This window comes from Micrasema longulum, unplaced genomic scaffold, assembly GCF_059751315.1.
Source record: "Micrasema longulum isolate JH-2025_06_02 unplaced genomic scaffold, ASM5975131v1 h1tg000501l, whole genome shotgun sequence".
In the NCBI taxonomy this organism is placed as follows: Eukaryota; Metazoa; Arthropoda; class Insecta; order Trichoptera; family Brachycentridae; genus Micrasema; species Micrasema longulum.
This window is the reverse complement of record NW_028277698.1, coordinates 1,861,715-1,885,839: the sequence shown is the minus strand read 5'-3', so window position 1 is coordinate 1,885,839 and position 24,125 is coordinate 1,861,715. Positions and strand designations below refer to the sequence as shown.

Genomic DNA, 24,125 nt, shown 5'->3' with positions numbered 1-24,125 from the left:
AATACATTTCGTGAATATATGCGACATTTGTCTTTTGTGTGAGGGTTTGTGCTTTGCATTGATCGTTGGGTGTATGCCGTGTATCATACACGACCGCAACCCCCAGACCGCAGTCATTCATCCGCATTTCATATAACGTGATAACTCACCTTATTTGAGGTGGTACATTTCAATACCTCAATTCAATATTAGAGTACCTCATACAAACTCATTCTAGAATCGTGTCCTACCCAACACTAGTGGCAGATGGATAAACATAGAACCTTTTTTTCCCCAGCTTATTTTACATCTATCTTCTTCTATTTATATATATATATATATATAAATGAATGTTTCTTTGTTTGTCCTGTATGAATTCCTATACCATTCATCCGATTCTGATGAATATTTGGCAAACGGCGCACGCTTGCAAGGGTTTCTGGATATTTTTTAATTTATTTTTTCATTTGGAACATCTGTGCTTCTTACATGGGCAGCTGTATGCTGCCTGTTCAGGAGTTGGAAAACCTTCTGATTTATTAGTGTACGCACCAGACCGAAAAACAAAAAGTATTGTAAATCCAAAAGCACTTCAACAAACAGAATTAAAACACAAACTCTTTCTTCGGGTGGCATTTCATTCATGCCGGGTACTCACCAGCAGAAAATAAAGTACAGTTTTATTATTCAAGCATAATATTTTTCTTCTTTTATCTTTACAGATTAAAATCAAAGATTTCGAATTCATCCATCAACACTCATCAGTCTAATCACCGAAGGAGTTCCTATACATTATATTAGGAGAGTATTTCATGATTATTTTTAGAATTTTTTTTTATGTCTAAGTTTATTTTAATATATTTATTTGTGATCATTGCTGAGCAAGTTATGTTATAACAAATGTATTTAACAACTGTATATTTAATTCATGAAGTATTGTTAAAAGAAATAATTATAATCTGTTTTTCATATATTTTGAATGATAAAAATTATATATTTATGAATAATTGTTTTAAATCATATATGTTGCATGGTGCCAATCAGTTACTTAATTTAGTATTGTTGCAATTTACTTTATGTATATATTTTATTTGTTTACATAGAATTCAAAATATATTATGTAGAATTGTACATTGTGTAGGTAAAATTAATTAAATACAAAAATATAATGTTTTTACTATTTATTTACCATTATTAATTCAAATAATTCAAGTTCAGTCGGTAAAGTTTTTTATCCGATTTGACGTTTTATTGTAAGAAATGAAAAACATAAGCCTATTCCTTCAATATTATTATTATGGATATCTTATATAGCGCCATTTTCATAACATAATACCTCAAGGGCGCTTTACTAAGTCATTATATGAATATCAAATGAATTTTAACCTAAAATTTACAATTTAAGTAAAACAATTTATTTTGTCAACAATATTTTGAGTATGTCCAAATGTTTGTAGACAGGCTGGATTTCCTAACTTTGCAGTTATTTATTCCGCTCTTTTACTTCAAAAAAGTCAACCGATGGAAGAGTTAGACAAATGTGGATGTTTACACTTGGGCAGAATGTGAATGTTACACAGCGTTTAAAGTGGCTACTTAAACCAGCCAATGACAGGTCGTAAGCCCTGTAAATGCCTAGACTTCCATATTCCCTTCTCAAAAATGTTTTCAGTTTTTGTTGTAACAAATTAAAATTTATTTTGTCTCCACATGCTATGGATTTATTCAAATGATTTAGAGAACAGGTGGGTTTCAAATGTCTTCCAATACATCACTTTACTCTCACAACTCCGCACCTCTGCTGAAGGAGCATTCCATGCCACAGGGCCGGCTACCACAAATACACATTCACTGAATTTAGTCCACTTGTTGCGTACAGATATAATAACATTTCGTATTGCCGTAGATTGTGCAATGACTCGTACATAAGCCTACAGAGTTTGTATTCCTGCCTCTGTGGAAAGCGTAGCCAGTGCAATTCCTTGTAATTTTTTAACACTGTTTCTTACTATACTTTTCTAGAAAAACTTTGTTGTTTTTATAGTTACTAAATTGAAGATATTGCTTTTAACAATACGTCCACCAATGTACTTATTTTTTGTACTTGAAGATTGAAATAAAAATTTATCTTCATTTATTGAAACTGTCTGTTTCGTGATGTAGTGGTTAGTTTTTAATGGCTAACATGCGAAAGGTGTGTTTAATCTCCAACAGCAAAAAAACAACTGGCATTAAAAGTGGAAAAATGTTCTTGAATATCTAGCAAATTATCAAGATATACTCTGATTCGTGTACCACTGCAAGTACCGTATGCACACACAGATAAAGGTAAGAAAAAGGAGAAAGGTATTACACACTTTAAAATATAAAAAATAAAACTTCTGAGCTTACAAAATACACAAAGTACATTATAAATCATTATAGCAAGTAATGAGAAAGGTATAAATAGATTTGAATAAGAAGAGGCTATTTTAATAATAAATAAATATGTATATTTATGAAATAGTAACTTAATAATAATATTGTTTTTTTTACTTTAGTACAAAAAGATATTTTACTTTGTACATGGATTTTTGCTACTTGTACCTTAGCAAAAACTAGCAGCGTAAATGATTAGAGGCTTTTTCGAATACTTCTTTCCTTATCTTTGGGCAGTCAGGGTGGGCAATCAGCACATCTCTACTGGCAGCAATCGCTTCAGGATACCTGAAAACCAAAAATTGTTGCTCAAATCTCTAAAAACGTCGACGCCAGTATAAGATTATTGACACCATAACATTTATTTATAATTCTAAACACAGCATGCCACCATATCAGAGCATGTACATATTGTACATTCATGACATGTTGAATGCAATCCTACAAAAGCATGGATTTGTGTGATATGTAACAATTGAACATCGCACGGAATGCAGGACCTGCCAACAGAGGGTGGTGTCAAATATTATAAAATAAAAAATTCCAGATAGATTGTCCTCTTTTCCGTGTGCGACAGCTTGCCAGGAAACAGGTTACGTATAATCTCTTAAGCTCTGTGTTACAAATTATTTTTACCTTGTAAACTCCATGTAAGTTGTCTATCATTTAATAATAACAACCTACATAATTCTAAATAACTGTAATTAATTTATCTCAAATCGGGATAATCTTCTAACATGTATGGTTGAAGTTCATGCTAATGTACATTTTCTTTCAATCAAAAATTTATTTTTAAATAAACATTATATTTTTATGATACATCTCGATTATTCCTTTTATTGCATTATGCATGAGTGGAGTTGTGTCAAAACTGTGCAACGCAGTTTTGAGTATAATTAAGCATCACCATACATGGAATAATCCCTGTTAATGATACTTTAAAAATCTTTTCTGTAATAAATCTTTTCTGTTCTTTTCCCACCTTTTAAATAATAAAAGCTTAATCCCAATTTCGGTCCAAAAACTCCCAAAAATGAACTCTTTAGCAAACTAGTTGTAAATATTTATGTTTTCTGTCCCCTGTTAAAATAAATATTTGATCTTATCTCCAAAATATGTTAAGAATAGTATAAAAACTGTAAACGTTGTAAACAATTCACCAGTCTTTAAGATGCCTACTTAAGCGAAAGTGCTCGTTGGTCAAAATGATAAAAAGTAAAACTAAACCAAGAAGTTTCATTGATAAGTTTATTTATAATTCTATCATAATCATTAACTATGGAGTTTTATCAAGAAATATCAACAAAAAACATCAATATTACAAATTATAATAATTAATAATACATACTTTTTAGCTTTCAACAAATTGTAGGCGTATTTGTAGCCAACCGATGCATTGCCATGGCCTCCGTACTCCCAAGCATTTTCGAAATGCTTTGCAGCTTGTTTATAGGACTGTTCCTTTTCAGAGAGCATGGCTGTAAAAATATTTTACATTGTTAGTCATACAGTGTGCATTTCAATATTACATTAAGCTGATCAAATAAAAGAAATAAAGTAATCCACTGAAGTATCTTATAAAATTAATATTTATAGCGCTCTTTGTGAATAAAAGTATTTTAACTTTAATGTGTTTTTCATTGCGTTGAGAAAATTAAAAATACACCATGATAAAAAAAAAAATAGTAGTTGTTTTGAAATTTGTTAGCAATATCAATTTAATCAAGTGATTTATAATAAAGTTTAATACATGTACAGCAATTAAAATTGGAAATCTAAGATAGTAGTTAAAATATTGATTAAATCTATAAAGTAAATAATAAGAAAAACAATGTAAAAATAAACTACACGAATACTATTCAAAAAATTCATTATTGACACTGTGTGTCCGTGTAAATGCCCATATAGGTTTTAATAAAGGGCATTAATAAATGTTTAAGCTCACATATAATTAAAATCAACACATCAATACAGGTTTTAAACTATTTTACTGAATAAAAATAACAAATTTTATAAAAGAATTGAAGAAATAAGGATATTTAAACACAACCAGAATCATGAATGTTACACAGTGTGTAAAGTGATCTTATTTAAACCAGCCAATGACAGGTTCTATAAATATCTTATTCTTATGATTTTACTCCACAGTGATGATCAAAACAATCTTCATGAAAATGTTTATTTTGTCTGGCGGCCGCTCTGCATAAGGATTTGGAGCTACAGTGGAACCATTCTCTGAAGTTTTTAAGCCAGGGTATACGTCCTCTTCCTATCCTTCGTTCTTTTTTTTTCAACTGCGTTTTCTTCAACTTTTCCTTACAATATGATACAGACTATTTTGTAATCAAGTACTTTAGCTTTCTTTTTAAAATTCATTGTTTCTGCAATGTACATAGGTTTTTTGTTTCAGGTCCCGACTAGCTAGAGATTTCCTTTGTTTTGGTGGTACCTTTATTGTAAGATATGTTCCATCATCAGATGACATTAAATGTATTAATACAATTAAAATCAATACTAATGAATTTTACAATTTTTTAATAAATTATTTTTTAAAAAAAATATTTCCTCACTGGGTGAGGAAAACGTTTTACAGTAGGCACTTAATACACATTAAATAAAATTGTATTTAACATTTATCCTAAAGTACCACTACAATTAAAAACACTTGATTACCTATTTGGCCTGATCCACTCGTTTGTTATTTCCCTTCTTTTTTCATGCAAATGTCTCCAAATTCCCTTTTCCAGAAGGTTCTCAATAAAAATAATTTTAAAGTATTTTACTCCACATACCGAGGTACTCATACGCCGGAGCACAGGACTTGTTGTGTCTCAAGGTTTTGTCCAGCAGCTCCTTAGCAGCATCGGTGTTACTGCCTCCAGCAGAGATGAGGCAGTCGGCCAGTAGCAGCCAACATCGCTCCAGCCAGTCCGCTCCCTCGGGAGTCCAGGGCGAACGAGATACTCTCTTCAGGGCATTCCGAGCTCGCTGAGGTTGTTTCAATACCAGATAACTAAAATATTTATGACCGTTAGTGCCATGAAAAAGACCCCCCCCCCCGCTACTCGACATCACGCCTGCGCGCATGCGTGAAGTGGCCTCGTAATGTTGCCAGACCGTGAACAATATATAATCATAACACAAATATAAGATAATTCTGTGTTATGTGTTTTACCACAAAAAATATTTAACTGACTGGACTTAAAAAAAAGGGGTACTTTTATTAGAAAAAACATTAAATAAAATATTTAAAAAAAAGAAAAAAACATTAAACATTTATAAAAACATTAAATAAAAAACATTAAATAATCATTTAGTAATTAAGTAAATTAATGCGGTTCAATATACTAGGGCTTATTAATAAAAAGCCGGGTAAAAAATTTGACTGTCCTGGCAATATTAACAAAATACCCACCTTGTTTTATTTAACAATCTGACAGACGGTAAAATAATCTAATTCTTAGATAATGTTATTTGTGAATTCGCTACTTACACAATATGAAATGTGATCCCACTGTATTTCCATATACTGAACATAAAACCCCCTTTATCATTATTTTATGAATCTTGACCATAGCAAACATCTTTTTGGGAAACGGGCACTTGCAGTTCTATGGGTTTTTAAAAAACGGACAATTGCATGTTTTGGTTTAAAACACGGCCAAAGACATTTTCAAATTGTGTTATTTAAATAATACATATCTTAGATATCTGAAGTGCACAAAATGAACCTCTACCCATGTACTTTATGAAAGTATAAATTAATGAAAATGATTATTGTCCCACTTTGATACTAAGATCCTCATGTATATATGCTGCTTTATTTTATGTACTGAATAAAAAAATGTGAATATAAATTTTAGAATTGTTTATAACCATAATTTCTCTAATTGATCAATATTATTAAAGGCTGAAATATTTTAATAGGATGCTGATGAGTCCAAAACAAATATTTTTTTGTTATAATTTATGTGTCTGGTAACCAATCATATTGAAAAGTAAGTTAAATCATATCGGTGAGTAAACTAAAATTTAGATCGCTTTTCGCTAGCTCAAACATATAGACAGGTCCCATGACGCAGTTGGTTAGACGGCCAACTGCGAAACTGGCGTCATGGGTTTGATTCCCACCAGTTGCAAGAAAAAAGTCCAAGAAAGTATTTGTCTCAATTGTTTTGGGTGTTGCGGTGTATTTTTCATAACTTATTTACATATTCTCTATTCACCAACAAGCCTCTAAAATAAAGGCTAAGTGGGTTATTTCTTTAAAAAAATAAAAATAAAGCTATGACTATAAATATGTGAAAAAGTACATAGATCAATAAAATACCATTAAAAACGACGCTACATACCGCATCATACAAAATAAAATTGTGTGCGGAAACTTACGCTGTGGCTAATGTAACAGCAATACCAACGTCGTCAGCACCCCCTTCTTCGGAAGCTAGTTGCAGCAAGTTCCTAAGGGCAGTTTCAGCAGCGGATTTTTTTCTTCCAGCGAGAGCAAGTCTCGCTTCCAGTAACTTAAGTTCCAAAGCATCTGCTGGGTCCTTGCCACCTTCTTTCTTCAGTTCTCCGAGGAGTCTCTCTGCCATACCCAATGCAAAAGAGCGAGTGTCTCTGGAAAAGAAAATTGTACAATTCAATGCATCATCGCTTGAATAATTTCGCAACAAAAAATCCAAGTGACTTTTGTGATAAACCTTTTTATTTTAACATAAGTAATTAAAAAACAGGCACAAATAAAAAGAAAAATTTATTCTAACCTGTATTCTACATCCTCTGGAGACTCTGCACTGCTTTCTTCACTCAGCGGAGGGGGCATAGCCTCTCCGGCAGGGGCCAGGCAGACCCTCACCACACCCAGAGCTGCCGTACGCCCCCAGGGGCCCCGGGCAGTGCGTGTTTTTCCCCACTGCCGTAGGGCTGCGTTGGGATCCCCGCTGTACCGAGCCTTGAGACCCAAACAGTAAAGAAACCCTAAAAATAGACAGAAAATTTGACAAAATGTATTTTTTTATTAATATACTATATGAAAAAAAAATTGCACAAATTTAAGTAAAGAGTCCTCTTTAAGGAAACCTGTTCTAAGGAAGGACTGTACAGAAGGGTGGGCCGATATTTTTTTTTTCCGAATTTAAAAATGAAAGGGGTCTAAAAAGATGCCTTTTTGATTACTCAGAATGCAAAAAATATTTTTTTTAATATTCTATACTATTTTTGGCCCTCAACCAGAGCTTGAAGTTTTCGAAAAAGTTGATTTTTTGCTCGAAGCCGGCTGTCATTTCGAATTTGAGTAAGTAAATCAGTCCAATTAAATTTTATAATGTGCATTAAATCTTATTAAATAAGCATCTAAGGGCGTGAGTTGCACTTTGTTTCGTAATAAATGGGTAGCATTGTTTTAATGGGACATTGTTTTTGAGAATATTAGTCAGGCGCTCAACGGAATCAATTCCGCGGAGTGTAAACTTTTTGCATTTCGGTAGTTTTAAAGCGTATTCAAATTTGTAATGTAATTAAGTTATTTATTTACTGACAAAAAATAATTTTATCAATATAGATAATTAACAAAATGTTCAGACAGTGATAAACTTTAAACCAAAAGTAGTATGGAATATTTTTTTAAATAATTTTTACGTTCAATGTGATTTAAAATGCAACTTTTTAGACCCCTTTCACTTCGATGTCTAAAAAAATAAAAAACCTCATACATCATCGGCCCACTCTACTGTACAGTGTTCAACATTTAATTTATAAGTATTGTTCACTTGTCAGTCAAATATTTTTTTTTCTTCTATACTAATAGTTATAAGTTTAAAAAAAATAATTTGATATCTCAACTTCATAATCATCAACATTTCCCTTTTCGCACCAAGTGGTGCACAGGGCATTGCATTGTTACATAAAGGTAAGGTGATCAGCCCTGCACTTCAGGTGCCAGTCCAGAAACTAAAGGGCTGAACGTTGCTTAGCGTCTTTAATTATAATACAACAATAATTTCTATATTTATTTTATTTTATTTATTTTGGTTCAAAAACAATAAACGATACATATGACATTGGTATAATAATCACAAGTTGTAATTTTAGATATTGTTCATCAATTCTGTATCATTTTGGAACAAAGAAAAAGTGATGAATTCAAAAATTTATTGGAACATGGTTATAACACAAGATTCAAACAAAATGAAGGTTTAGTGATTCCAAAGACAAGCAACAAATATGGGACAAGAACTTTAAAATATGTGGTTCCAGTTATGTTCAATTTGTTACCAAACAATCTGAGAAATGGCACTACCAAAAGTGACAAGGGCAAAATAATAGACTGGCTATTCGATCAGGAGTTTATATATTAAAAAATAGAATATTTGTTGATATAGATATATATAAAATAGAATTTATAACTAAGTAATATTCTCATGGATGTTTATGTGTGTATATGTATGTTCATATGTATGTATGTATGTATGTATGTGTATATATGTGTATATATGTATGTGTGGATATGTATGTGTGCATGTACGGGTATAAATATGTATGGATATGGATGAGGATGATATATAGATATAGACTTACATATAGATAGATATAGATATGGATATGTTAGTAAAAAATGTTTTTAATAAAATGCTTTGTGCTTATTAAATATGTGCACACTTCTGTTTAAAATTTTGGTACTCCGGTTCTGTATTTATTTATTTTTTATCTTAAAATTGCATTATCATTCACTTATTTTTTGCTTTTTTTTTTCATCTTCTAAATATTTTTTTTGAAAGCATAAATTATATGTACAGTGGTGCCTCGCATAACGAACGCCTCGCACAGCGAACGCTGCACACAACGAACTTCCTTTTCGTTCATTTCACGATTCATACAACGAACTTCGCTTCACACAACGAAGTCGCCCACTTCACACGATCACTGCCGATTTATTGCATCCTTCCGCGCAGGCAGTCGTTAGTCACTGAGCAGTACGCTTAACTTACGCACGTGTCGCAGCAATCGTTGAAGAGGATGTAGAGGAGCTTATTGAGGAACACAAAGAAGAGCTGACAACTGAAGAGCTCCAAACACTTCTGGCCCAACAACAGGACAATGCTCAAAGGGAAGCGTCATCTGATAACGAGGAGCAACAATCAAACAATCAACCAATTCCAACTGCTGACATCAAGAACATCCTGGTCAAATGGAAAGCAGTTCAGGAGTTTACCAATGCCCACTATCCGGATTCCGCTGAAGCAAACAGGATCAACGACCTGTACTCCGATACTCTTGTCCGTTATTTCCGGCAGATGTTGAAGAAAAGAGAGAAACAAACGACTTTGGACAGGTTTTTCACTGCACCATCGGCCAAAAAGCGGAAAATGGATGAAGATGTGCAAGATTCGATTATTTCTTAAAATTAAAAAATGTGTGTTTTTTTCATTATGTTTTTAGATGTATCTAAATAAAAATAATAACAAAAAATTTATCTTTTTTTTATGTCATCTTACCATATTTTATGCTACAGAACGAATTATTTTTTTTAACGTGTATTGTTATGGGAAAACGCGTTTCACATAACGAACTTTTCGCATAACGAACTTGCTCCTGGAACGAATTAAGTTCGTTGTGTGAGGCACCACTGTACTTTTTTTCGCTCCCTATATCTTAGTTAGTAGTAATTATTATTATAAAACCATGTAGGACTATAATATGATTAATTGTAAAGGATCTTTACCGACAAGCCATATTCATTGGCTTGGTGAGTCCTGTAAAAAAATAATAATTTTAAAAATGTTTTAAAATAACTAAAATGTAATATTGTATGTAAATAATAAATAAAATAATAAATAAAAAATAAATAAAAAATAAATAAAAAATAAATAAATTATATGTGAACACAGAATGCACAAAAAAAAAAAAAGCTTAAAATAGATATTTTTCATAATTGGCTAGCTTAATTAAATTGTATTATTGTTATAAAAGTTATTACAATAAATTTTTACTTACAGGTTATTACAAATTATTTTACCTAACTAACATAAGTGACTATTTGATTTTATAAATTGCGTTAGTTATCCTATAATTATTTTATGTATCGTTAATGATATCAATATTAGCATTACTTTCTACATTATTATACAACCTTAACATACGTGAAAATGCGTTAAAGTGCGCCATATTATTATTGAAGATTGGAAGATAAAACGAACGTTGTTATGCAGAAGGCAGCCAGTTCACAATAAAAAAATGAGATATTGATGTTATTAGGTGCAGTAAGGTCAATTCTATGTTCTACTAAAAACAGCCAGACCGCTTTCATACAAGAAACTGTATTAATAGCCTTCTGAAAATGGTGTCAATCACAAAAACGGTATTTCTCGATTTGCAGAAAACACCCACATCACTAGAAAAATCTTACGGTACTTTAAAAATCATTAAAACTGGCCTAAATACATAATTACATTATTGTTTGTAATATTAAAAAACCCATGTTTTCATTGCTTATCATTTATAACATTCTAATGGTTGTGTAGATTTGATTATTCACTCTTTTCACAAAAATGCTATTATCTCTGTTTCACTTGTCTATGGCTGGCTTTTTTCTGCATAAATACGTTCAAATATTGTGTACGATCTCAATCACCGACTCAATCAACATTACAATGAATTATTTTATAAAGATATATCAAGTCTAAAATATGTCTCCTAAATTCCAATTCATCTAGACCAAAATATTCTAGGCGCTGATCATAAGACTGAAAGGTACTGCAATAATTTTATAATAAACACAAACACACTCTTTCGTTGAACCATAATTTTATATGTATGATATTATATTTAGAAATGTAAATAAATAAAATAACTGTGCTAAAAATCGGAAAAGGGTAAAACATATGTAGTTAACCTCAGACATGTGATATGAGAGTCCACATTCATTATTATGTACATATTATTAAATAGTTATTATTCACCTGGTTCTTGAACATGTCCAGTTTCCAAAATCTTATTTAGAAATGGGGTCACTTCTTCAAGGCTGCCTAATCTTCTCTGGACATCGATTAGTCTTTCCAAGGCAGTCCAATATGTTGGTTGAGATGTTAAAAGTTGTTTCAGATGATAAGCTGCTGTTTCAAAATCCACCTAATCATTCGAAAGACAAAATACAAAAGTGATGAATAGAAATAATTTATAGATTAAAATCTCAGTAAAAATTATGTGGATTGGGGTAAGAAATTTATTTATGAAAATATTAGTGTAATTTATTATTTTTATACATACCTTTCTTAAAGCCAAGTCTGCCATCATCACTGAGGCAGCTTCATTTTCAGGATCTGTATTTAGTAAAATAGAGCAAGTTTGCTGACAAAGATCTGCTTCATTTACCTGAAACACAGGATGAAAAACAGATTTTCAAGTAATCAATACCCTCAGCTGTTAAACGTAAAAACTTTAAATATTTTAGTTTAAATTTTCAGTGACAACATGATACAAGCATTGGTTATATTATATTCAATTTTCTTATCACAAGACAGCTCTCTTCTTGGCACTAATTTAATTTTACTAAATTGAGTAAGCCTAGGTTTATTTGTATAAGTATATTATAAAATCATTTCCATTATAAGTAATAAGTAATAAGGCTAAAGAGGTTTTTTGCATGTATAATGTGAGTTACACTACTCATTTACTGTCGAATATATTCGTAATAAAGTTCAATATTCCGATCCATAGGTTGAGAAATGACTGTTTATCGATCAGCATAGAAAAAACTATAGCCATGTACCAACGTTCCATTTTTGTCATATCTTAAACTCAAAGCAAGATCTGAACTTTTTTGTTTCAAGTCTACTAAGCACTAAATAAATAGCCCAGATCTTGTTTTCTTCTTCAGCCTCGTTCTCTCCACTGCTGGATAAAGGCCTCTTCCAAGCGTCTCCATTTTTTCATGTTTATCATTCATGTTTTACTGGCTATCGAGGCAATGTCAACGATCCATCTTTTTTGTGGCCTTCTAACACTTCTTTTCCCCCATGGTCTCCACTTTATTATTCTGGTTGTGCACCTGCCGTCATTTTGCTTCGCCAAGTGTCCTGCCCACTGCAATTTTAATTTTGCTGCAGGAGCCATGATATCTACGACTCCGATTCGGCGCCTTATTTCTTCATTTCTTATTCTGTCTTTAAGACATACACTGAGCATTTGTCTTTCCATGGGTCGTTGCGTACATTAAAGTTTCTAAAATACAAAATCTTGGCTCGATATTGTTGAATGTTTTGTCAAAACTCTGCTATTTGTTTTGTTTTGTTTCTTATATTTTGTAATTTTGACTTATCCTGTCTCTTAGACATACACCGAACATCTGTCTTTCCATGGATTGTTGCATGCATTTAAGTTTCTAAAATACAAAATCTTGTCCTGATATTGTTGAATGTTTTGTCAAAGCTCTGCTATTTTTTTTGTTTTGTCTCATATATTTTGTAATTTTTACTTATCCGAGTTGCCTTTGTAAATGGACAATGGTGTGTTAATTAATAATAAATCATATTGGGAATTTTATTACATGATAACTGAATGTTTTATAGGTATATTTTTAACGAGCATTTAATTCCCTAAAATATTATGTATTATCTCATGAGCCTACCTGCATATAGAGTTTTGCAAGGGCAAGAAGAACAATGGGACTTTGCGAATCATACTGTAATGCTTCCTTGTATGTTTGTATGGCAAGCTCTGTTGACTTTCCAGATGCATAATGTGTGGCAAGAGAAAAACATATTTCTGATAAAACCTTTTTCTCATCATCAATGTCATCTGCAAAAAATAAATATTGTAAAAATGCACTGAGCCTTTAACGATCATTTTAGTTCTAGAACCAACTGATTATATGGGCATATTTTACCATAAATTTTGACGACAAAAATATAGATAAGCGATAAAAATAAAAATAGTGTTGGATAATTTGTCCTTTACATTATACAAAACTTGGTGTGCGTAATTTATATGTTTATAAATAACCCTCAGAGACTTGAGCGGCTTCTGGCCAAAAACACTGGCAATGCATTTCCTTACAATTTTGTCAACTTGAATATTAAGATCAATAATATCATGATAAGTCTGACAGGGTTAACCAGCAATAAGAATATGTGCAATCACAGCAGCTAACGTTAAATCTGCCATTGTTTTCGTATGAACTTCATTTCCACGCAACCATAGGTAGTGCACGGGGTATATATTGTCTTCCTCTAACGCACGATTCACTAATATGGAAAATAGTATATCTCGTTCAAACCACGATTTTAGGAGATCTGGTATTTTTCATACAAATTCAGAGTAAAATCTTGTGCAAAACATGCACAACGAAGATTGCGCATGCACAAACAAGATAAGAAAATCGTCCGCTAGAGTTGATCTTGCTAGATATTTTTGCGCTGGCATTGTATTGAATATAATGTTGCAATGAATCCCTGTTGTTTGGATTTCATATTTTTACTTAATTAATTTACACATATTTTTACTTGGCTCTACATTGCACTTATACACATACTAAGGAACCGCCTCTGCTCGAAGACGAAGGCAACAAAATGTTATTACCGTGTGACTCCAAAAGAGCTTGTTTAACCAATCTTGTTTGATTGTCCTTTGCTTCTTTAAGTGTAGCAATTGTAGCACGAGAATTTACATCAGTAAGTCCTCTTTGTTCTCTTACATTGGCAAGCAACATCAGAATCTTACTTCGGAACTTCATTGCAATACAGTCAGAAGCGTTAACAGTATTGGATTGGTTCAATTCTTTACTGAGCTCTTCTTCTGCATTATCATATTGCTTCAGCTAAAAAAAATAAAAAAATTTCAGTACAATTCAATCTGGGGCTATGAATGTCAAAATAAAAATGATGTATTTGTTGTGATAATCCTCGAGTATAGAATTTAGTTTATGTTTAAAAAAATACTTTACCTTAATTAATAATTTAATCAAATCTAGCTTTAGTTCTGGATTATTCATTACTCGAACAACATCTCTGTAATGCCTTATTGCTCTTTCATAATGATGCATTTTTACTAATGCAATTCCCAATTTCTTCGCTAGTCCCAGGTCTTGTGGACTTTGCTGTATCGCTTTTTCATAGGCCTCTACTGCAAGAGAAGGCTCTAGAAAACATAAATTTAAAATTTAATTTTTCAAGTTGATTTCTATTCAATAGTTTTGCTCATTTGTATATTTACATCATGGTACATTTGTAAAAAAAATAAATTCTAGTTTTAAAAGGAAAAAAAACATAATGCAATATTATAACTTTACCATCATTATTTTAAAACATTGATATTTTTTATATTAAGGCCAGGTGGGGTAAGAGTGTCATCTTTTTTGTAAATTCAAATTAAACTCGCTCTGTGTCCAGAATTTAGTTTTTTTTTTTCAATTTACCACAGAATAAAAGCCTATTTATTTTCATTTTATTTTAAGGTACTTTTTGCACCACAAACATAGTGTTTCTGTCTGCCTGACTGTCCTTCTTGTCCCGTTCCCGGGGCAAGAGAAACAGTATTTTAAGAGATATACATAGCAGTACATTTCCTAATATAGTGATAACACAGATATTATCTCCTTTAATACAGACAACTATCACCAATGAAATTTGTACCTTCAATCATTCAAATAAGCAAGGAAAAGAAGTCGAAATGTCGTTTGTTCTAGTTCAAGGCAAGAGCGTCAAACAAAAGAACTGCTCAAAATTATTTCTCTTTTCAAAAAATTCAAATGTAATAGTGACGTCTTTGTTTCGGTTCTAGAACAACACATATCTCTCTGTCAGACCGACTGAGCAAAAAGACTCATAATCCTATAGATTTTGATAAATGAGCTTTTGTTCCTTTGTCATTTCATTTTTAAAATATGTAGGATTCACATTAGATTTATTTTGTAAATATTTCCTTGCATTTTTCAATGTCTTTATTTCTTTAGTTCAAGGCATGTTAATATTATTTGAATAATTTGCATTGTTCACATCTTACCAAGAATTGACATGTAAGCATCACCAAGCATTGTATGTCCATCTGAGCCAGGGTGATTTGCAACAATTTCCCGAAAACATGTGGCAAACATAGCGCGGTCATTTTTCTCCTTCAGGTAAATATTAGCTAGCTTTGTATGAGCCTGTAAAAAAACACAAACATCTCGCTGTATACAAAATCAAAGAAGATAACGCAATATTCAATACTTCAAAGTACAAGTATTTAGTGACATGATATTTTTCTTTGCCCAATATGGAGACAAGCGACAACCGGTAAAGTTTAAGCCAAACAGTTGACAGAATTCAGGAAGGTACAGGTTTTTATTCTGAGACAGTATGAGAAAAATACACATTATATTATACCTGAAGATAGTACGGCTGTCCTGGTTTTATATCAGCAAGAAGTTCAATAGCATGATCTACATCTGATTTCCTAAGAGCCAAATCTGCATTCAAAATTGCGAGTCGTGATTCTTCACTTGTATACGAAAACTCTTCTATCGCATCCTGTAAAACCGCAAAAAATAAAATAATATATGTTCAAATCAAAATCATTTGTAATACTTATTTTTTCAGTAGTTTCTGGTTACCTGCATGATCTTAGTGGCATCTGCGTGTTGTCCTAGTTCAGTATAAACATTTATTAGTTCTAAATACAAAGTTGCTTTATCCGGGAGACTCAATTCAACTTCGACGTTTCCTTTTGTTCTTATATAACTGGGATGCTTCGCATCCAGTAAATTGATAGCAGAAACAAAACATGACAACGCTTCCTTATATTTTCGTTGGTGTTTAAATATTACTCCGTGAAGTACATGGTACAGGGGATTGTCGCGGACTTTGAAATTGTAACTTAGACAAGCTTCTAGGCTTTGTTGAGCTCTTTCGAACATGTGCTGTTGTATGTATATTTGGGAAAGCAACAAATGAGCATTTGCATATGTCTGGTCAATATTCTCTAATAAATGTGACACATTTGTTTGAGCTTGCGTCACTTTTCCAAAGAAAAATTGTAGTTTCGCTAAATGGTACACAGCTGAAACCAACCCGGGGCAAGCTTTTATGACAGATTCTAGCAAATGTAAGCTTCGGTTGACAGCTACTGGCAATAATTCTTCAAAATTAAACACCAGTGAATCTATTACCACTGAGGGCTTTTTAGGGACATACTTAAGATATTCTTTCTGAATGGAGAGTAACAAATCAGGATTCATGGCTTTCAAAGAGGAAATACCATAAGGAATGGGCTGACTGTTAGAGAATAGTAAATCAGTTGCGTCATTCAGATGGTTTAGTGCCTTCTCTGGTATTTTTTCTAACTTAGCTGTCATGAACAGCAATAATGGATCTTTTTTACTAGTACCCATTAACTCATTCAGCAATTCGATTTGTTGCTCTATTTGTTCTGTGACACCATTTTCACTCATCTGACAGAGTGTAAGTCCACAAAGAGCTTTAATTGAGTTGTCGTCCACTTTTGTAGCAGATTTAAAAAAGTGATTTGCGTCAGATATTTTCCCTTGCATGTAACACTGGTACCCTAATTCAGTCAGGTATTTGGTGTTCAGTGGATTCAATTCTGCAGCGTGCTTAGCAAACCTGTAAACTTGTGTTAAAACAGCATTAGACCTTCCGCAAACTCTTGAAAACAGTTGCGAAGCCTCGTGAAATAAAAAAGAATTTTTAGATTCTTTCTTCTCCAAGGTTTCGTAATATTTGTTTAGTAAGTCGGCAGTTTCTATATAATCCCCATTTTTACATAACGTAACTAATATCTTGTATTGCAGAGCTGCGAGATTTTCGTTGTTTATGGCTAAAATTTGATTGGTCAAGTCTAAGACATGATCCCAGCTGTAAAGCGAAAGTTCATTTTTTATTTTCTCAATCAACAGAATTTCAGCTTTGGGGTTCTGGGAAATCATTTCATCTAAAATAGCTATAGCAACGGAGAACTCTTTTTGTAAGTATTTTAATTTCGCAAGACCAAGTTTGGCATCAAACTTTTCTGACAAATGTGCGGCACTAAAATATTCAGCAATTTTGTAAGAAGGATTATATTCGTTTTTCGAAATTTCTATCCAACCCTTCAGTATTGTGATATGAGAATTAGTTGGATCCAATTTAGAGGCTTTGGAAATAAAGTCAGAAGCCTTTTCAAATCTCTCAGTAAACAATAAAAATAAGGCAGCGTGGTATAAAGATAAACTAGAAGTATTCTTCCTTCTTTCTTTAAGATGAACTTCGAGATGTTCTATAGCTTCGCGGTCAACAGTAGAACACTTTTTATGAGCATGTATCGAGCACATTATAGCTGCAAGACCTACATCTTCATGGGATTGGAGAGCATTCAACTCGCGGATTCCTTCAAGATATCTGCCACTAAATACTTGAGCAAACCCACTGAACATCAAATATGTCGGTTCGTCTGGGTACTTTTTCAGACATTCTTTGATAAGATCTTGAAATTTACCAAAATATTTTTCCCTGCAGTAGTAAAACAATTCACTCTTCACATAATCTAATTCCATATTAATAATATTAAAGTTGTGTTCTATATTCGTAAAATCTGGGTGATTTATAGTTTAAAGTCACTTTAAAGTATTATTAACAAGCAGATTATTTGAAAAACAGAAACCTTTAAATTAGTTTGTAGAATTGTTTTGCGTTAGTTTCGGTCCGGTTGTTTGGCATGCTTTATTTGCTTTAGTTACCAGTTACCATGGTAACATATGCGTAACTAGAATAACGTGGTATTTTTTAAATATAAATTTTGAAACTAGCCTTTATCGTAATAATTATAAGGTGCACTTTTTAGTACAATAATTTAAATCTGGCTATTTTCTAGCCATTAAAACTAAAGTTTCTAGCCTTAGACATACGAAACATCATAGATGATTTTGTTTATGTTCAAATAATTGGCAATTTTATCTTAGCTTTTGAACTGTCTGTCAATGTCAATTCTACGTCAACCGTTTTTCCTTTTGATTTTTTGCACCACTAGTGAATTTAGACTATTCTGCTCTATCGATTTTAGTTTATATACTAAATAATTCGTTTCACTATTGAGTTTGTGCCAAGTGTGTCCTTCCTGTATTTATTTGATCAGTTTTAAGCACTATGAAATTGGAGAATTCAAAAGTATATTAATAAGTTGTCATTTCTTATACGGGATAATTCAAATCATGGAGAGAAGCAATAACCCCCCGACCGAAGAACTGGAGCTGTTTTATTTAAAACAAAAATTAATGATTGAACTTTTGAGAGATGTCGCTACATGCAAATCCAATTTAACAGATTCTATAAAAGTCAAATTGGCGAAGATATTAGCCGATGTTGACTTGAAATATTACGTGAGTCTTCACAATGTAAATGATAATGATCACCGAACGAGTAATGTATTTGGTGAGTTAAATGGTTAAATTTTATCTTACATTCACAAACTTTTTTTTGCTTAAACCTGTTCATCAAACACTTTGTAAAAGCCTTATGGGCATGAAAAATTAATAAAATAAATACACGCAACCTTTTGAAGACCTTATAAAGTATAAATGCATACTTAACTCATTTAAAAAATATTATTTACATGTACCTCTTTAGCAAATACCACAGAATTGTGGTAATAGAAATTCAGAAACAATTCTGCTTATTTAACTCGGAAAAAACTATTTTGGACTTGTGTCACTATTATCGCTCAGGTAAGATATGTAAAATCACAATGTTATTGCTTCAAATATTAACAGATTGGTAATTATTACAGGTTTGTCTCCAATTATAATAGAAGATCTAACGTTCAATGAGCAAAAGAGTCTGCAAGCTGCGCTTGAAAATAGAATTCTAGAAAAATATCCTAAATTATTGGAAACTTATCATGAAATGGCATGTGGAGCTGCGGATTACCAGTCAGATAATACCAAAACAAAAGAAAGTAACGACCATCAAAGGCTTTTAGGCTTGTCCAATTCCTACATCAGTAAGCTGAAGGAGTCTACTGAGCTTCATATGGAGATGTGTAATGTGATGAAGGAATGGATAGACGCTAGATTAGGAGATGTTGTTCAGAAAGCTGAGGATTCCGTTCAGCTTTTTGAAATTAAGAACAAAACACTTGAATTGAAAGCGAGGTAAGTTTTCCTTTTTATTATTTCAACAAACAAACCATCAACAAGCCACTGCAGGGGTAAGTAAAGAGGACAGAACGCCACACCACTCTGCCTTTGCATAAGACCTCGCTTCCTCTATATCTTCTCATGTATGCCCACTGATTATCCCAATATTTGACATGTAATTTTTGGATCTCGTTGGATTTCTCAATCTTCCTTGTTTTCTGCATCTATCAACATTATCATCGTAAATCTTTTTTGTCAATGGTAATTTACTCTCCTACTTGCCCTCTGAAATACTATATATGTATTAATATGTTCTGTGAAAAACAATTTCATAAACTAAAAAGTACTTATATATTTGTATTTATTTACAGAATAATTGAAGCCCAACTTTCTCTACACATCTACAGTCAAAATAACAGCGTGACAGCATATATGGAAGTAAATAAAGATATTTCTAATAAAATTGACAGACTCAGAGAAGAAGTGACAACTTATCGAAGAATAATTGAAGATGATTTTTAAAACACTATTAATAATTCATCTTCATGCTTTGTGCTCATCTGGAATGGATATTGCATTTTAACTGGCATAAATTTGTGCCAGAACAAAGGCCAGATGCACCAAAAAATGTTATTGTTGCGTTTTTGTTAAAATAAACTAAATGGGATAGTTTGTCTCGCTTTTTCATGCAATACATGTCTATTTAAACCAAAACGCTCTGAATGTTTTTCAACTTAATTTTTTTATGCAATTATTCCATAAAACTAAGGAACACTTTAAATATTAAAATATAAATAAAATATAATACATTAATGATAATAATTCATGAATGCTTGTTTAAAACACATAAAAAATTATTGCATGTTATAAAAAACATATTCTGACATAAATAAACCAACATTTTCCTTACATTTGTTTTGTGTCATTTATCTATTGGGGGACCAACTTATAAAAAAATTGCTAATATTTTGGGAACAAAACACCGGTAGTTGTAAAGAATTTCTTCGAAATGGGATTATTAGAATTTAGGCATTTACAGGACTTGTGGGCTCTCATTGGCTAGTCTAACTGATCACTACACACTTTTGATACCCACTTAACATATTTCTTTTAGAGTAGATTTTTTATGTGTGGTTTGCTGAAAATTCTGGTGCAAATTTTCTTTTAAATTATCCGCAACAGAGAGGAAAAACATTTTTGAGAAAGAAAATGGAAATCTAGGGATTTACAGGGGTTACGACCTGTCATTGGCTGGTAGTGACCATTTTACACATTGGAACATTATGCCTATGTTTAGTAAAGTGGCCACTTAAACTAGCCAATGACAGGACATAACCCTGTAAGTGCCTGAACTTCCATATTTCCTTTTCAACAATGTTTTTCCTGTCCGTTGCAATAAATTAAAATTTTGATAAGGGAGTTAAATCAAGCCTTTTCTGCAAACTTTTTAACGCTCTAAAAATATTGTCTTTTATTTTTACTTAAAAGCATCGAAATATTAAAGTACGAATGGGCAACACAAACCTGTTACCTACCTACATAACCTTCATTGTCTCTGGAATTAGCATAAAGTGGCTAGCGTAAATAATTTATGATAACATACCTATTATAAAAACAACAATACCAAACAGGCGCAGTTGGTTAGACGGCCAACTGTGAAACTGGAGTCGCGGGTTCGATTCCTGCCAGTTTCAAGAAAAAAATCCAAATAAGATTTTTCTCAATTGGTCTGGGTGTTGTGGTGTATTTTTCATTACCACCTTCCATATCCCCTCTTTCCCACCTGCTGACAAGCCTCAAAATAGAAGCTTAGTGGGTTATTCCTTAAAAAAAATTAAAAACCCTACCGATTTGAGATAATCTATTGAATTTGAGCCGTTATAAGTTTTGAGAAAAAAATTCAATACTCCTGAACCTCTACGTGTTCCACCAGCGTGAACCTCTACATGTTTCACCAGCGTTGCTAACTACTCTGATTTCGGGAGCAAACTACCAAATTCGATAGTAATTCTACCGATTTTTAACATCTTGAATAATTGGCAACTTCTATGGTATAATTGCAGCCACCTTCACCACTCCCCTCATGAAATTAAAAAAATGTGAAACTGTTTCTTAAACTACAGTTTTTGGCCGTGATAATGAATCTACAGAAATCTACCTATTTTTTTTTTTTGCATCTACTGACTTGAGCTTGATGGAGGTTGTCAACGCTGTGTTCCACGATGTACTGTGTAACAAAAATAGGGGATCATGGGTAAAAGTGGATCACGGGTTACAGTGGATCGTTTGCAATTGCTTCGTGTGTATTGCTAGCACACACACACACACATTTTTTGTTTAGTTGACACTTTCATATCCTCTTCTACCATACTAGTTACCTTTACAACATCAGAGCTTGAGGGCGTGCTGTGACCCTTTGGTCAATACGTTAGGACCAAACAATTTTTTCATGTGTATTTAAAAAATGATTTGTTTTAATATGGATGGGAAATTTAAAAGGTTCGATTTTTCCCTTCATTAGTAAATGTATAATTATTGTTAATATCTAAATTTAGTAAATGGGGTCTAGAATTTCAACCATCCATGCGCTCAGTAGCTGCAAGACTTGTTGTTATCTAAATTCTAATTTTGTAAATTTGATTTTTATTTCGTTTTTAAAATATCACTTAAACTCTAAACTTCATTGTCAAATTAAAAATTTAAAAATAAAAATGTAAATAGGGGCTAGATTTCTTATTGTCCATGCGCTCTGTAGCTACAAGACGTTCTGTTATCTAGCTCATATATATCATAATTGTAATATATCATAATTGGAGACGAGGAATTAGAATCCCAACCGTCCATGCGCTCTGTAGCTGCAAGACGTGTTGGGATATTTATTTATTATACAGCGCCCTTGAGGTGATTTTCACAAAAATGGCGCTATATAAATTATCCAAACATTATTATTATATAATGGTCCTCTTTTACCATACTAGATACCTTCACGACATCAAAGCTGGAGAACATGTTTTTACGCTTCGTTCAAGGACCAAACATTTTTTTTATGTGTATTTAAAAAGTGTTTTGTTTTAATATGGAAGGGAAAATCAAAAGGTTAGATTTTTCCCGTCATTGGTCAAAGTATTGTATACAAACTCTTAGTCATGCCCAACGCGTATTTAGTCTTCTTCGGGCGCCAGCCAGGCGCGACATATAGAATCGAAACCAAAATGCCTTGTTGCATCATGAAAGCGTGTAAAAGCTTTTCGGACAAACATCGTAAAAAGGATTGTGTAGGTAACATTTTCTTAGTAAATATTTGCTCATGAGTGATAAACAAAGCTTAAAACAATTAATATTTAAATATAAATATTATTTTTGTAAACGTCAAACTACGCGTAGCGGCACAATTGCGAAGCTCTGTTTAGGAATACGTTTTTAAAATATAATAAATGTGAGTTAGTATTTTTTTGCGTTCCCCGAAATTCTGTGAAAAGAAATAAATGGGTCGTAATTATAAGGAATTCAAGGAAAGAATCTGATGGGGACCCACCAAAAACGAATGTTGATTGTTGATGTTAAAATATTAACTTTTTTATCTACCAAAAATAAGTATCCTCCAATTGTTGCATATGCACGATCGTTAAATGCATCCCTGGTATATAAAAAAACTTTGTAACTATGGGTATCTTTTTGTTTCACTATTTTTTATAATATAAGGCAGGGCGCAAATATCTATTAATATGGAAAGGACGCCTAGTAAACGAAAAAGCGGTGTAGGGAATTCCGAAAACGAATTGTATAATTTATTCTTCAAATTATTATTACGAATTGTTAATGTTCAAATTTTAAAAATGTAATGTTTCTACTGTGTTATTTCAAATTATATTATTATATTTCAAATATTTATTTAGATTTCAAAACCAAAAAATCCATTCATACCTAAATGTTTAGTTTTGTCCTTATCAACTCACCTTCGATAATATTTTTTTATTTATTTTTGTAACTTTTTACAATATATATTGGAAAGAGGTGATAAGAGGTTGATAAGAGGTGAAACAGGGTATTAAAAAAATAAAGAATAATTAAATAGCAATGAAATACATATTAACATTAAAGAATAGTAAAAAAAAATCCCACATAGGCATGTCCTATGAATTTTTTGCTCTTATAATAAATAGATATGTTTAATATTTTTGTATAATATAAGAAAGAGAAAAAAAAAAATATTCTGCAAAAGATAAGAACGTTCATTTTAATTTTGTAGTAATTAAAAAAGGTAATAAAATACAAAAATATTCCTTATATTCCTTAAAAGGCAACAAATATGTCATAGAAAAAAAAGTATCAATGATGCGTATAGTTTTAGTTGCTTATAGTTTTTGTTTTTTAAAAGAAGGAAAAATGTTAAAGCTTTTGGGATTAACGAAATATTATCTGTAAAAAAATTATAAATTTTTGGCCTATAAAATATACATGTGTCTGTGCTCCCCTTGTTTTACAATGTGGTATTTCTAGCACACGATTCCTTTTAAGACTTAATCTATTTGAATTACTTGAAATTTCAAACATTGAAAACAATATATTTTTCTTATTTCCAAAAGTTTACTTTCTTGAAACAATGGAAACGAGGGAAAAGTGC

General features: G+C 32.0%; 3 protein-coding genes across 3 annotated transcripts in view; 2 read left to right on the top strand and 1 right to left on the bottom strand.

The window, feature by feature from the left end:
* Positions 1-1,150, top strand: part of LOC148281073 (aminopeptidase N-like) — a 30,564-nt gene extending 29,414 nt beyond the window's left edge. The window contains exon 16 of the mRNA XM_088227426.1: positions 702-1,150. Coding sequence (XP_088083552.1) covers position 702 — 1 coding nt within the window. The 3' untranslated portion in view covers positions 703-1,150. The remainder of the gene's footprint in view (positions 1-701) is intronic.
* On the bottom strand, positions 720-18,311 carry LOC148281072 (tetratricopeptide repeat protein 21B-like). Its single transcript, XM_088227425.1, has 13 exons — positions 15,986-18,311; positions 15,759-15,902; positions 15,397-15,538; positions 14,339-14,532; positions 13,975-14,212; positions 13,025-13,194; positions 11,665-11,769; positions 11,358-11,526; positions 7,164-7,377; positions 6,787-7,017; positions 5,190-5,410; positions 3,746-3,875; positions 720-2,685 (listed from the first exon to the last, which is right to left on the bottom strand). Exons 1-13 carry the CDS (start codon positions 17,921-17,923, stop codon positions 2,577-2,579), a joined length of 4,005 nt encoding a protein of 1,334 aa, XP_088083551.1. The 5' UTR covers positions 17,924-18,311; the 3' UTR covers positions 720-2,576.
* Positions 18,312-18,326: 15 nt separating this feature from the next.
* Positions 18,327-20,173, top strand: LOC148281071 (uncharacterized). The gene is made up of 3 exons (XM_088227428.1): positions 18,327-18,797; positions 19,153-19,516; positions 19,873-20,173. Exons 1-3 carry the CDS (start codon positions 18,578-18,580, stop codon positions 20,021-20,023), a joined length of 735 nt encoding a protein of 244 aa, XP_088083554.1. The 5' UTR covers positions 18,327-18,577; the 3' UTR covers positions 20,024-20,173.
* The last annotated feature ends 3,952 nt before the right edge of the window (positions 20,174-24,125 follow it).